This window comes from Podarcis vaucheri (assembly GCF_965113315.1).
Source record: "Podarcis vaucheri genome assembly, chromosome: 2".
Lineage (NCBI taxonomy): Eukaryota > Metazoa > Chordata > Lepidosauria > Squamata > Lacertidae > Podarcis > Podarcis vaucheri.
This window is the reverse complement of record NC_138760.1, coordinates 117911624-117926459: the sequence shown is the minus strand read 5'-3', so window position 1 is coordinate 117926459 and position 14836 is coordinate 117911624. Positions and strand designations below refer to the sequence as shown.

At 48.7% G+C, this 14836-nt stretch overlaps 1 protein-coding gene across 1 annotated transcript in view; it reads left to right on the top strand.

The window, feature by feature from the left end:
- Nucleotides 1-1141: 1141 nt before the first annotated feature.
- Nucleotides 1142-14836, top strand: part of ABHD16A (abhydrolase domain containing 16A, phospholipase) — a 36346-nt gene continuing 22651 nt past the window's right edge. The window contains exons 1-6 of the mRNA XM_082210008.1: nt 1142-1423; nt 6066-6122; nt 8525-8591; nt 12736-12822; nt 13684-13769; nt 14571-14644. Of these exons, the coding sequence (XP_082066134.1) occupies nt 1292-1423; nt 6066-6122; nt 8525-8591; nt 12736-12822; nt 13684-13769; nt 14571-14644 (503 nt within the window). The 5' untranslated portion in view covers nt 1142-1291. The remainder of the gene's footprint in view (nt 1424-6065; nt 6123-8524; nt 8592-12735; nt 12823-13683; nt 13770-14570; nt 14645-14836) is intronic.

The window sequence follows — 14836 nt, the reverse complement described above, 5'->3', positions numbered from 1 at the left end:
AAGGTACTTTTTATCATCTTTGGTGGACATGCCCGAAGATTAAGGCTTTCTGGGAGATGATATATAATGAAATGAAAAAGGTATTTAAATATACCTTCCTTAAGAAACCAGAGGCCTTTCTCTTGGGCATTGTCGGCCAATTGGTGCCAAAAAAGGATAGAACTTTTTTCATGTATGCAACAACAGCAGCAAGAATACTGATCGCAAAGTATTGGAAGACACAAGATTTACCCACCTTGGAAGAATGGCAGATGAAAGTGATTGACTATATGACATTGGCGGAAATGACGAGCAGAATTCGTGACCAGGGAAAGGAGACTGCGGAAGAAGACTGGAAGAAATTTAAGATTTATCTTAAGAACTATTATAAACTTGATGAAGTTTAGAATGTCGAGATTTTACAGAGAGAAAGGGTTGCAGTAATATAAGATTAGATTAAGAAAGGACTATGATGAATTAGGATGGGAAAAAACATTTATAAGTTGCTATAAAATTTGGACATGAGGATGCAGAAAGGGGAGGTATGGGGAAGTCCGAGGAAAGAAGTTTATGAAAGGACATTTTGAAATTATATTTGTTTGTTTGTCTGTTTTTCTTTTATGTTTGTTTGTTATAAAAACTTTTGTAAAACCAATAAAAATTTTATAAAAAATAAAAAAATAAAAATTATATTTTAAAAAAAAACCACAAATCCTGGTTACATCCATGCCTTGATTTGTATCCAGTGTAATCATCATCATCATCACCAGTGCCTTTTTTCTTTAAAAAATGTTCAGGGGTACTCTCATTTTGACTCAAGAAAATCACCATTTTATAGCTCAAATCAGGAGCAATAAATACAGTAAATGGACAAAAGCACAAAGATTCACAAAATGTTTAGGGGTATGCGTACCCCTGTGTTTCCCCCCCCCCGGGAAAAAAGCACTGATAATAATCATAACAACAACAATAATAATATTTGTGTAAATAAGGTTGGGACTGGACCGTATGCCTAAACATCCTCAGCAGAGCTGGAACTGAATCCCACTAAACTCAATAGGATTTATTCTCCAGCAAAATAGGGCTGCGGTTCCTTTAAGGGCTAGAGCGACGCGGACGCCCCCTTGCGTTAGCGGCCCTAGAAGGCAGAAGGGAAGAGCAGGCGCCGGAATCGCGTTCTGGGAAGAAAGCGGGGGGGGGGGGCGAACCAGAAGTCTTTTGTCCCGGTTCCCTTCCTGTACGAAACCCGGAAATGTAGCTCCTCCCCACCCTCTCCCTGCCGGTGCCGTTTTGGCTTCAGGTCCGTCCCAAGATGGCGAAGCTGCTGAGCTGCATTCTGGGCCCACGGCTGTACCGGGTCTACCGGGACCGGGACCCCATCAGACCCCGTCGCCTCAGGGCCGAGGCAGAAGACACGTCGCAGGCCCCGCTAGAACCGTCTTGGGTGAGCTCTATCAACTCTTTTCTCTCCCCCCCCTTTCGGAGACTTGGTATCTCCCTCGTCGCCCTTTACCTGCATAGGGTTGGGGGGCGAAACCATTACTCTTAAGGGGGTGGGCATTGCCCCGCTTTCCTTGATATCATCATAGAGCAGCCCAAGTCTCACGGAGAGTCCGGGATACCAGTGGGCGATACCATTAGGATTGCGGGGGGGGGAGTGGGGGAAGAGGTATGAAAAAATCCAATTACTGAGCCCCTTATTTAAACATGGCACACGCCCATCGTGGACAGTGTCATTACTGAGAGTCTGGGGGCACCTTTCTGGGATGAGGCCATCATAAAACACGGGGGTGAGGATGGATTATTCCGGCCTTGAGGATGTTTTCCAAAACAGTGACTAGCCTTGAAGCAGGAATGGAGAACAATACATAGCTGGAATGTTGCATCCTTTCGTACAATACTTCCTCTTCTGTTTCCCCTCCCCTGTTCAAAATTAGCATTGCCACAATATCCTTACAGTTGCATTGCAAAGATCCAACAGGTGTAACTTTTTTTGACAAGGCACTGTTGGGATAGAATAGGCTGCCCCTGATGAATATCTGCCTGGTGAGAATCTGTTTCTCTATTTTTAAAAAAGATAAGCCTTGTATTTCTGTGTGAAATCCCTCAATGCACCTCTCATTTATAAGAAACAAATGGAAGCAATATTTTAAAATTTAAGAAAGGAAAAGCAGAGAGAATAAAAGCAAAACTAACAGCAGTTTCAAGCAGTCAGCGAGCTGGAAGGGGAGTCAACGCCAAATGCCTGGCCTGGGGAAATTGAAGTGTATGCACTTGGCCCCTGCAACCTTTCAAAGTTGGTGCGTTTCCAGTATCTTAAGAGAGTTAATGTACTTGGCATCTGCAACCCTTTGAAGATGGTTCCTTTCCAATATCTTTAAAAGAGAGGGTGTTCTGTAGGCAGGCTGCCTCCACAGTCCCCATCTGCCCAGATTCAGAAGATGGGGTACCTGGAGCCAGGTCAGTGAGGAAGATTCCCAAAGATCAGACAGGTTAGGAATATAGAAAGCTGCCCTATATAGTGGTACCTTGGGTTACATACGCTTCAGGTTACAGACTCCACTAACCCAGAAATAGTGCTTCAGGATGAGAACAGAAATCGTGCTCTGGTGGCGCGGCAGCAGCAGGAGGCCCCATTAGCTAAAGTGGTGCTTCAGGTTAAGAACGGTTTCAGGTTAAGAACAGACCTCCAGAACGAATTAAGTACTTAACCCAAGGTACCACTGTACTTAGTTAAAACCATTGGCTCATCTAACTCAGCCAGTGGTGCTAGGGAGGTGCTGATGGGAATTGCATTCCCAAATATATGGAGGGCAGCAGGTTGACAAAAGCCAGTCCACACTTCGTAGCAAACACAGTCCAAGGTTTCAGGCAGTAGCATTGCCCAGCGCTATCTGAAGATGCCAGCACTGAACCTTTTACATGCAAAGTTACAGTCCCTTGATTAGCTTCCATGAAACCCCAGGATTCCTGTTTGGAAATCACTGTCCTAGTTCATTACTGATGCCTGTCTGGGCAAACCTGTTGGGAGGAAAAGGCTGTATCGGTTACATGCTAGCAACACACACACAGCTTGCAGCATGGGAAATGGGAGAATCAGGTTGCTCAATGTTTCTTGTTATCTGCAGCGTCCTTGTGTACATCACCACTGCCTTGTCTAGTGGGATAAGCAGATATTTTTGTTTCCAAGGCTGACTTCACTTTCGCCTATATTCTTCCTGGCACGCATGGCTGCAAGGCCGCATCTTCCAAAAGCTGTGCCTTAGTGGCCATTTTGCTTTTGACTTGAGTTTTGTACGGGGCCCTGCGTCAGGAGGGCCTAGCCTGCATCCTTCCAGATGTTAGACTCCCAACTCCCATCATCTGCAGCCAGCACGGCCAGTGGTCAGGAACCAAAGCCTCATCTGAAGGCACATAAGGCCACCACCTTGTTGAAGCTACGCAGGTTCCTGGGTGACTGAATTGGTAGAGAGAGTTTAGAAACTAGACCAATGCTTGGAGGTGGTGTTAGGCCGGATGCAGGCCAATAAATAGAAGCTGAATCCTGTGAATATGTCTGTGTTCCATGTCCCGTGTTTTCAAGTCAGAGAGGTGGGGAGATTGCCTGTTCTGGACAGGGTTGCCCTTCCCTGGAAGGAGCAGGTCGGCTGCTGAGGGGTACCCCTAGATTTGGCACTTTTCACTGGACGCTCAGTGGGACGCAGGTGGGGCTGTGGGTTAAACCACAGAGCCTAGAGCTTGCTGATCAGAAGGTCGGCGGTTTGAATCCCCGTGATGGGGTGAGCTCCCGTTGCTCGGTCCCTGCTCCTGCCAACCTAGCAGTTTGAAAGCACGTCAAAGTGCAACTAGATAAATAGGTACTGCTGCGGCGGGAAGGTAAACGGCGTTTCCATGCGCTGCTCCGGTTCGCCAGAAGCGGCTTAGTCATGCTGGCCACATGACCAGGAAGCTGTACGCCGGCTCCCTCGGCCAATAAAGCAAGATGAGCGCCGCAACCCCAGAGTCGGCCACGACTGGACCTAATGGTCAGGGGTCCCTTTACTTTACCTTACTGGACGCTCAGGTGGCAGTGACTAGTAATGTCTTTCCATCTCTGGCTGGTTCGCAGGCCACAGCCCCTTTTAGACAGAAATTACTTGGCCCCAGTACTCCATGCTCTGGTAACTTCCAGATTGGATTGTTGCACTTGGTTCTGTGTGGAGCTACCTTTAAAGACAGCTCAGAAATTACAGCTGATTCAAAACGTAGCAGCCAAATTACTGGCTGAGGTTCCATTTCGGATCTTGCACAACCCGTTTTAAAAGAGCTATACTGGTTTCCAGTTTAAGGTGCTCCTGCGGCGTTTAAAGCTCTAAACAATTTAGATTCCAGATTATCTAAAAGGCCACCTCCTCCCCTACAGAACTCCTCAGGTGTTAAGATCAACAGAGGAGACCCTGCTAGTTGCTCCAGCACCTTCAGAAACTTGTGGCTTTGGCCTAAGATAAGACTTTCTCTGTGGCAGCCCCTAAGTTGTGGGACTCCCTCCACACAGAGGTAATAAATAAAAATGGTGGCAGGTGGAGAACAACCAACATCTTCAGCGCTGTGTACCAAACGGTTAATCTAGCCACTAAAATATATTGAGTCATCACAATACCAAAGAGGGCGTACTTATTTGTAGAGTCGCTGCTTTCTGTTTCACTTTTCATCCTCTCCTGTATTGTGCAATTCTCATGCTTTGCAGCTTCCCAGAAATGCAGAATCGCAATACATCACTTTGTGCTTCCTGCCTTCTCTCCTCACCCCCGCCGCACCCTCAAAACTGCTCTGAAAGGTTGGCTGGAAACTTAGAGCAGGGTTTTTTTTTGGGGGGGGGAGGTTTGCTGGGAGAGGGAGGGGAAGTTCTGCTGTGCTCACAGAATTTGTTCTGCGTTTGCAACGACTTTGTTGGATGCAGCCCAGTCATTCCTGTCTGCCTCGAGAAGTGAGCTTGGTGCTTATTGAATTTGGAGAAACTCTGAGCTCTCCAGCCTCTCCCCAGCAAGGGAGTACTGAAGATGAAGAAACTTGCGTTCTGTATCCGTAAAAATCAAGCTTTGTAGAGGAAGAGCTACTAATCACATGTGGGCCCCGCCTTTCCGCCAGGGAGCAAAGGGCAGCATGCATGAGCTTAATCCCTTATCATTTAGAAGAGAACGCTTTGCACTTTCTTTAAGGCTGCAACAACAGCTTACTCACCTGCCTTGATCCTTGGCCGCTGCAGCATTGCACCATCCCATTGCTGGCAACGTGAAGCTGTGCAGTGTCGCTCGCTTGAGATGAAATCCAGTCTGAGGAATCTTTGGCTCTCCACACGTGCCTGAGCTATAACTCCCATCATCCCTGCAATTGGGGCTGACGGGAGTTGTAGTTCAGCCACACCTGGAGGGCGAGAAATTCCCCGGACTTGTGATACGTCATCGTGAAGAAGCTGGCGGCTAAACTCCCCAAATGGCTGCTGTGTTCGTAGGACAACCTGCTGCCCTCTGGACGTCTTAGGCTACAACTCCCACCAGTCCCATTAGCCCCAAGCACTGGAGGGCAGGACCAGGTTGGGAAAGGCTGTCCCTGAGGAGATGATCTCCCCTCTCCTCCTTCATCCCCTGTACAGTGGTACCTCGGGTTAAGTACTTAATTCGTTCCGGAGGTCTGTTCTTAACCTGAAACTGCTCTTAACCTGAAGCACCACTTTAGCTAATGGGGCCTTCTGCTGCCGCCGCGCCGCCAGAGCACGATTTCTGTTCTCATCCTGAAGCAAAGTTCTTAACCCGAGGTACTATTTCTGCGTTAGTGGAAATCAGAAAGGTTTCTGTGGTTTACATGAGTAATAATACAGCATCAGTAAAAGTTTCCTGTCGTTCGGGAACTAGGGTCGTGTTGCCTACAGATACAAATGCAGGGGTTAATTGGTTAATTGGCACCAGGTCCACCCCCCCCCCCCACCCAAAAAAAACCCATGCGCCAGCTTTTCAAAAGAAAAGCGTTCTTCTCTCCCTTCCCTCCTCTAGCCCTTCTTCAAAAGACTTCAGCCCAAATTCAGCAAGTGTTTTGTTTCCTTCCAACAGGAATCTTACTACCAGCCACGGACGCTTGAAAAACATGCGGACAGCATCCTCGCTCTGGTGAGTACATACTCTGTGTGTTCCGTCCGCCAGTGTGCTCTTTATCTCCCAGCTGTTATAGACGACCTATCATTATCTCATTATTATTATTATTATTAAATTTTATTTATACCCCGCCCTCCCCAGCCAAGACCGGGCTCAGGGCGGCTAACACCGGTATAAAAACAATTGATTGAAATACAACTTAAAAACAAGATTAAAATACAACATTAAAATGCAGCCTCATTTCAGTAGAAACTCAAATCAAAAACTTTTCACCAAGGCCAACTATCCAGACTGGTCCTACGTGGGCCAGAAAAAAGCCAGGGAAGTCCCCAAATAGGAGTTCCATCACAGAAGGAGAAAGGAAAAAAGAAAGAGGGGGAGGGGATCAAGTTGATTCCAAGCCAAAGGCTAGACGGAACAACTCTGTCTTACAGGCCCTGCGGAAAGAAATCAGATCCTGTAGGGGCCTTGTCTCACGAGGCAGAGTGTTCCACCAGGCCGGAGCCAGTGTTGAGAAGGCCCTGGCTCTGTTTGAGGCTAATCTGACTTCCTTAGGGCCTGGGACCTCTGGGGTGTTGCTATTTATGGACTTTAAGGTCCTCCGTGGGGCATACCGGGAGACCTAGTGGCAGTGTACTCATTCTGCAAAATGCGTTGGAAGCTTAGGGGGTTCCACTTAACTCGGAGGTGTAACTAGCTCCTCTGGCACACAGGGGTGCCACGGTGAGCTGCCCACGGAGTCTGCCTAGTGGACGCAAGCCCCACGCTGCCGTTTCAGGCAGCGCGGGGCCCTGAGCCACCGCATCACTCCCAGGAGAGACACGTGAGCCAGGCGTGCTGCAGGCCAGGCCCCGCGGTAAGTGACACCCCCTGTGGCGTGCCATTTTGTCACCCCCCTCAGGGATGACACCCGGGGCGGACCCCATCCCCTGCACCTCCCTTCCTATACCCCTGACTTAGCTTGTGGGTAGTTCAATAGTCCCCCCCATGTTAAAGCAAAGCAAAACCCCAGAAGCTTACTGCAAGTTAAATACAGTGGTGCCCCGCAAGACGAATGCCTCGCAAGACGAAAAACTCGCTAGACGAAAGGGTTTTTCGGTTTTGCGTTGCTTCGCTAGACGAATTTCTCTATGGGCTTGCTTCGCAAGACGAAAACGTGTTGCACTTTTTTTAAAAAGCCGCTTGAAGAGGCGCAGTTGCGACAGACCGTGCTTCGCAAGACGAAAAACATCGCAAGACGAAAAGACTCGCGGAACGAATTATTTTCGTCTTGCGAGGCACCACTGTATTAAACCATGCAGTATATCAGGGACAGCCCAGAATATAGTCCAGTCCCTGATGTGCTTGTTTTCTGCTGGCGAGAAGGTTTAGGAGACATCTGAAGGCAGCCCTGTTTAGGGAAGCTTTCAATGTTTAATAGGTTATTGTATTTTAATATTCTGTTGGAAGCCACCCAGAGTGGCTGGGGAAACCCAGCCAGATGGGCGGGATATAAATAAATTATTATTATTATTATTATTATTATTATTATTATTATTATTATTATTGAGATATGTGTGTGATACATACATACATACATACATACATACATGAAGTGTGTTCAAATTGGGGGAAATAAATACAGTAAATGGACAAAAGTACAAAGATTCACAAAATGTTTAGGGGTCTGCATACCCCCAGAAAAAAAGCACTCTTTGTGTTGGGGAGGAATATTCAAAACCATGATTCCATGATCAGCCAACCAAAGTGGTCCAGGCCCTTCCTACCTCATTTTACTGAAGTCCGGGCACATAGATTGATGAGATCACATTCTACACTGAACCATTGGCGGAGGGCTTAAAAATAAAATAAAACCAGTCTTCTTTCTTGCATGTAATAATCTAGCACGGCAGGGAACGAATGCATTAAACTTTGCCCCCTGTTGCACTAGTTTTCTACAGGTGTGGAGGGCTGTTTGTTTGTTTACAAGGGGAAGCATTCAAGAAGCCCAGCACACGTCCCTCACATGATCCTCCATTTTATGACGGTGCAATCCAGAGTGCCGTTGATCCTACATAATCATGTGTAGGACAGCTGATGCCCGTCCCGAGGAATTTGGGTTTCCACCTCTCCCTGGCCCAGAATGTAACCTTTTACTAAGAGGTTGTTGAGAGAAGCAAGACCTCATTAGGAGCAGCTCAGTGAAAGCATGTTTACTCGCAACCCGGTCCCCCTTGGCTTCCGCTAGTAGCCATGGATGCAGCGCTGCACATTGCAGAGTTGATTCTCTCGTCTCTCTGAGCATTAAACCGGCTCCCTTGGCTCCCTTCTCTCTGTCGCTTAAAACACCAGGGCCTTCGTCAATGAACCCCCCAAAATGCCTAGGAAAAGCCTGCTCTCTGTGTGACTTACGCCGTTCCTTTGCTCTGTCCCCGCAGGCTTCCGTGCTGTGGTCCATTTCCTACTACTCTTCCCCGCTTGCTGTGTTTTACCTGTACAGAAAAGGTAACGGGCTGCTGCTCTCTGGGCAAACTCTTTGGCAAGGTGCTGCTGGCTCATGCGTAGCGCTAGAAAGCTTCCGACGCTGGGAGGTTATGGGGGTGCGGGACTGTTAGCTCAGTGGTAAAGCACTTGTTTTCCTTGCGGAAGGCTCCAGGTTCTATCCCCGGCCTCTCCAGGTAGATCTTTGAAAGATTTGTATCCAAAACACGGGATGTCCGCTGCCTGGTAGGATGAACGAGGTGCAGAAGCCGCCTTACGCCGTGTCAGTCCTTGAATCCATGCTGCTTAGGATTCTTTATACCACATGCAGAGAAGCTACCGCTCATCAGACATTGCTGAACTACAACTCCCATCATTCCCTGGCCCTGCCCTCTGGGGTTGATGGGAGTTGGCAATTCAGCAACATCTGGAGGCTCCCACACCTGGCACAACCAACCCTAAGCTACAGGGACTGGCGGTCTGACCATGGTATAAGGTCAGGGCAGAAAATCCTAAAATTTGCGCTGAAAAACACTATCGTTGCCACAAGAAAACTGCTGGTGTGCCCTAAGAAAATGAATTTAAAGTTACTGGCGAGCCAAAAGTACCCCCTGACAGCAGAGGCTGTGCACCACATCTTGTTTTTGTTTTTAAACTCTTTATTTCGTGCTTTTACCCTGCATTTTCATCCTGTGAAGCACCCTGAGATCTTCGGAGGAAGAGCAGTTATCTAAATTTAATAAATAAGTAAACCTTCCTGCTGGCTTCTGCCGGGGGGGGGGGGTCAAGGGGTGACTCTGCCCTTGTCCTTGTGTTTCATATTGTTGTTGGGTCAGTCAGGCAAGAGAAAGGACTTCTTCACACAACCCGTACTTAAAGCTGTGAAATCCCCTCCTGCCAGAGGCAGCGAGGGCTGGTAATGTGGGCGTCTTCAAAAGCGGAATATTGCCAGCCTACAGACCTCCCACAGAAGTCGCACACAAAGAAAGGTTTATATGGAGAGAGGGAGGGATGCAGGTGGTGCTGTGGTCTGAACCACTGAGCCTCTTGGGCTTGCTGATCAGAAGGTTGGCGGTTCGAATCCCCGCGACGGGGTGAGCTCCCGTTGCTTCTTTCCCAGCTCCTGCCAACCTAGCAGTCGGAAAGCACACTAGTGCAAGTAGATAAATAGGTACCGCTGTGTTGGGAAGGTAAATGGCGTTTCCGTGCGCTCTGGTTTCTGTCATGGTGTTCTGTTGCACCAGAAGCAGCTTAGCCATGCTGGCCACATGACCCAGAAAGCTGTCTGTGGACAAACTTTGGCTCCCTTGGCCTGAAAGCAAGATGAGCACCACAACCCCATGGTTGCCTTTGACTGGAATTAACCGTCCAGGGGTCCTTTACCTTTATGGAGAGAGGCAATCCCTGAGGTATTGCGGTCCTGAGCCATTTAAGGCTTTGAAGGTCATAAACCAATGCTTTGAATTGGGCCCAGAAACTAATTGGCAGCCAGTGCAGTCGGGCCACGACCAGCGCAATACGCTCTTGCTCCAATAAACGTTTGTTCCTTATAGGAGATTGCCGTTCTTTCTCGGGGAACTGCCCTGCATCACGAGGCAGCTGCCATTCAGGGCCAGACAAAGGATTCCTTGTGCGCATGTTGTGTGGAGAATGACAAGGAGATTTTGCAAGGCTGACTTCTGCCTGGCAAATGTTTCCTCAGATTTTTTGGTGTGTGGGGTTTCCCCCTCCTGCACTTCCCAAAGTTTGCCAGTGGTAATCTTCCTCCCCCCCCCCATTATATTTTGGGGAGGGGTGAACCCGGGGCCTCCTAGTGAGTTCATTGATGGGGTGAAATTTGAATTGGGGCAGTGAGCCGCATCCTGTATCACCGCTTGGTCTCTTAGCAACTCGGCAAATATTTTATTACACTTGGAAAACAGGCACGTCTCATTGGACGTACATTGGGCTTCCTCTTTTCAAAGCTCAGGTCAGCTTACGTGGGGCTCCCGGCTGTCTCCCGCCTGGGCACTAATCCCGTCGTGTGTGTGTTTCAATTGCCAGCTGCCTTGAGCCTGTTTTCTTTAGAAAGGTGGCTAAACGCATTCAATAAGCAGCACAATTGCTACAGGAGCAGCAGATTTTCCCAGACAGCCCGTTGCCGTCAGCGAGAGCCTTGCTTTTCTCACAATTTTAGTTATATTATTTTCAAAGTAACTCCAGCAGCACAAGGCATTTTTAATCTTCCTAACAGCATGGGAAAACATAATTTATTATCTCTCTCAGACACACCCCACTCACGGATTTGTTATTGGCAGAAGAGCTTCTTCTGTCAGTCTCTAAGAATCTGAGGCTACCCTCCTCACTCCCCCCTTTTTCGGAGGGGGCACAAGTCTGAAGCCGTCATGGTTTCAGATGCCGAAGTCACAATGCCCCTGGCCTATTGACAACCTCGCTTCTGAGACTGGTGTGGAATTCATCTTAGGTAAAGGGACCCCTGACCATTAGGTCCAGTCGTGGCTGACTCTGGGGTTGCGGTGCTCATCTCGCTTTACTGGCCGAGGGAGCCGGCGTACAGCTTCCGGGTCATGTGGCCAGCATGACTAAGGCGCTTCTGGCGAAACAGAGCAGAGCACGGAAACGCTGTTTACCTTCCCGCCGGAGCGGTACCTATTTATCTACTTGCACTTTTATGTGCTTTTGAACTGCTAGGTTGGCAGGAGCAGGGACCGAGCAATGGGAGCTCACCCCGTTGCGGGGATTCGAACCACCGACCTTCTGATTGGCAAGTCCTAGGCTCTGTGGTTTAACCCACAGTGCCACCCACATCCCAGAGTTCATCTTAAATGATTATTGATTTTAGTCAGCTCATTGTCTGACATGTTGCATTGTTTCTATTTAGTTGCATGAGGTGTCTATATCCCACGTGAATAATGTGATCATTTAATGCGTCCCTCCATCAAATCGTAATCTTGGGTAATGAGGGCCAATAGAATACAGTGGTACCTCGGGTTAAGTACTTAATTCGTTCCGGAGGTCCGTACTTAACCTGAAACTGTTCTTAACCTGAAGCACCACTTTAGCTAATGGGCCTCCCACTGCTGCCGCACTGCCGGAGCACTATTTCTGTTCTCAACCTGAAGCAAAGTTCTTAACCTGAAGCACTATTTCTGGGTTAGCGGAGTCTGTAACCTGAAGCGTATGTAACCTGAGGTACCACTGTAGTTGCCAAAATGGGGCAAACTGGGTGAGGGAAGACGGCGTTAACAACATGTTCAGAGGAGTCTCCAGCTTTGCAGAGGGACAGAAAATATTTTTTAAAAAACACAACAGCATCTGATGTCCGAGCCTGCCCAGTAGCTACAGAATAGTGACCGTTTTAAAAGAAAAATGGGTGTGTTATGCTCTGCTGGAGCCTAACAGCATATAGCATCCTGTAAAAAGGGAGACCCAGCTGGCAGATCCCTGAACAAAAGCATTCCTGCCAGGGAGTGAAGCTGCACAGCAACGTTTTGTGGCTGGCCCCACTGGTTGCATTTTTCGGATCCTGCCGTCCTATTGATGCTCGCAGTGCAACTGCCAAGGGTTTCAACATGCATAGGCCGGATGAATCGCAGCAATGTGACGGGTAACGGGGGAAGTGGAGGGGCCATTCCCATGCAGGCAGCCCTCTGCTGGCCGCCAGTGCTCTTTCACGTAAGCACACCGAACGGCTTTCCCGCTGCAAGCGCTGTGCTCGGGAGCTGCTGGCCTTTGCCCTTTGTGCACTGATGGCAAATCGCACGCTTGCGTGTTCCTCCCATGGGATAGAACAGGGGTAGGCAACCTAAGGCCCGGGGGCTGGATGCGGCCCAATCGCCTTCTCAATCCGGCCCACGGACGGTCCAGGAATCAGCCTGTTTTTACACGAGCAGAATGTGTCCTTTTATTTAAAATGCACCTCTGGGTTATTTGTGGGGCATAGGAATTCGTTCATTATTATTTTTTTCAAAATATAGTCCAGCCCCCCACATGGCCTGAGGGACGGTGGACCGGCCCCCTGCTGAAAAAGGTTGCTGACCCCTGGGATAGAACAAACGTTCTGAGCACAGTTCTCACTGTAAGAAAAGCATCCCGTGCAAAGCAGCGCTTTGAGGTTCCGAGCGCTTGTTCTGACTGCCTCCCCCTCTTTACCTGTCTCTCTTTCCAGGGTATTTGACGATGTCGAAAGTTGTTGCTATCTCTCACTATGCCGGGACCATGCTGCTCTTGCTGGCAGGAATTGCCTGCCTCAGAGGTGAGCGTTTCCTGGAGTCTGAAGGCTATTGGCTGAAATGGGGAACCTATGCCCCCTGCCCAATATCCCCAGACTACAAACTCACATCATTCTTGGCTAGGGGCAATGCACGCTGGGGCTGACGGGAGCTGGGGGTTGTAGTCATCTATGTTTTACTCAGAGCAAAGCCATTGATAGACCCAAGTTAGACATGTTCATTAATTTCTGCAGGTCTACTCCAAGTAGGACCAGCATTGACTGGAACCCAACAATGTCTTGGAAACCTTATCCGTTGAGTCAAGAGCCACCATTGCCTGCTTTGGATTTTGGTGGCATGAAATTGTCCGATTCATATTTTTTATGTAGGGCCATCAATGCATTTAAGCTCACAAAGGGGGAGGGGAAGCAACCTAGAAGCTATCACACCACACCACAATTATAAAATGAGTAAAACAGAAAGAAAACAGCAGATTAAGCGAAGCAAACATGATGGTTTGCGTCCAGCTCATACGCAAAAGCAGGCTGGCTGACATCAATGGACTTTAGTTGGTCGCCACTGGTTCCAGCGAGTCTGCTTCAGATTTTGACTTACTTGGATTCAACCCACCTTGGCAGGGTAGCGCAAGGAATAAAGTCACGTCTGTGCCCCAAGGAGCTTCCAAACAACACTTTTGACCAGGAGAACGGCCAGTGGGCGAGAACGACAGCAATAATATTTGTGATATCAAGGGGTTAAACGAAAGGCTTCATAGAAGAGAGAGCTTTTGAGGAAGGGTGGGAAGAAAGTGAGTGGGGAGGTGGTGCTTTGTGGGTGCTGAAGCAGAAGAGGCAGCCAGATGCTGTGGGGCTTCAGTCCTTGAAAGCTTTTCCTCCTCTTCTCAGGCATCGGTCGCTGGACAAACCCCCAGTATATCCAGTTCATCACCATCCTAGAGGATGCACACCGGTATGGCACTCCTGAGCACAAGGTAAGAGTGGCAGCGATTGACAGACCCCATCCTGATTGTCTCCCAAGGCCCACCCATCATCTCCTGACTCCCCTCTGGGAGCTGCAATCCCAACATTTAGAAGGCCGCAGGTTCCCCATTCCTGATCTGTTTAGACTTACTCCTCGCCAGTGGCAGCCACCCCCTCCTCCTGATCCTGAATCTTCCCAGAAGCAGGAGGACAGTATAGATTTGGAACAGTGCCTTGCAGAGGGGCGTAGTTCAGAAGGCAGCAGCTGGGAAATACTGGATGGGGAACAGCTTGGAGAAGAAACACTGGAAGAGAGAGGCTTAACAGATTCACTGTCTCTGGAAAGCATCCATCCGCTTTCCCCAAGGTTAAGGAGAGCTGAGAAAGTGGCAGAACTGAAAGCACAGAGGGTACGGACTCAGGTTACAAGACATAGGAGTGGTGTAGATTAATAGGGACGGAAGGGGAGTAAACCTTAATTGGGAGCGCCGCTGTTCTAGAGAGATGCGTTCTGTGTCTCTCGCTGTGATTATTAAAGATTCTAACTGGTACAAAGACTCCTTTTCCTTTGTTCTGCTTATCTGTGGCCAAAGGGGAGGAAGCTGATTCCCAGAAGCCTGACACATGCTTCTCAATTGATCCCGGGAAAGGTTAGTTGATCCTGGGGAAAATATTGAGCGTCAGCTGAAATAGGTGAAAGGTTTGCCTCCTTCCCAGCCTGTGTCTGAAAGGCTATTGAGCCAGAAGCTTTGTTGACCCATTGATTCAGCGTCTACATCCGTGATTTTTCTCACGCTTTCTCCGCATTGCAGAAGAAACTCGCCAGTTACAACTTTGATTTCCGGAGCTGGCCTGTGGATTTCCGGTGGGATGAAGCTACGAGTCGGTGAGTGGGTTGGGAGGAAACAGGAGTCTGGCCTCCTAGTCTCTTCTCCACTCTCCATATTCCTTACCCATGAAGGCAGCTCTCGCTTAGGAAAAGCCGGTGTTTCGTGCTATAGGCTTCCCTTATATAGTTAATCATGTTATGCTTCGGTAGATGTGAATGTGCATAAAGGTCCAGCAATGTCCACAATCC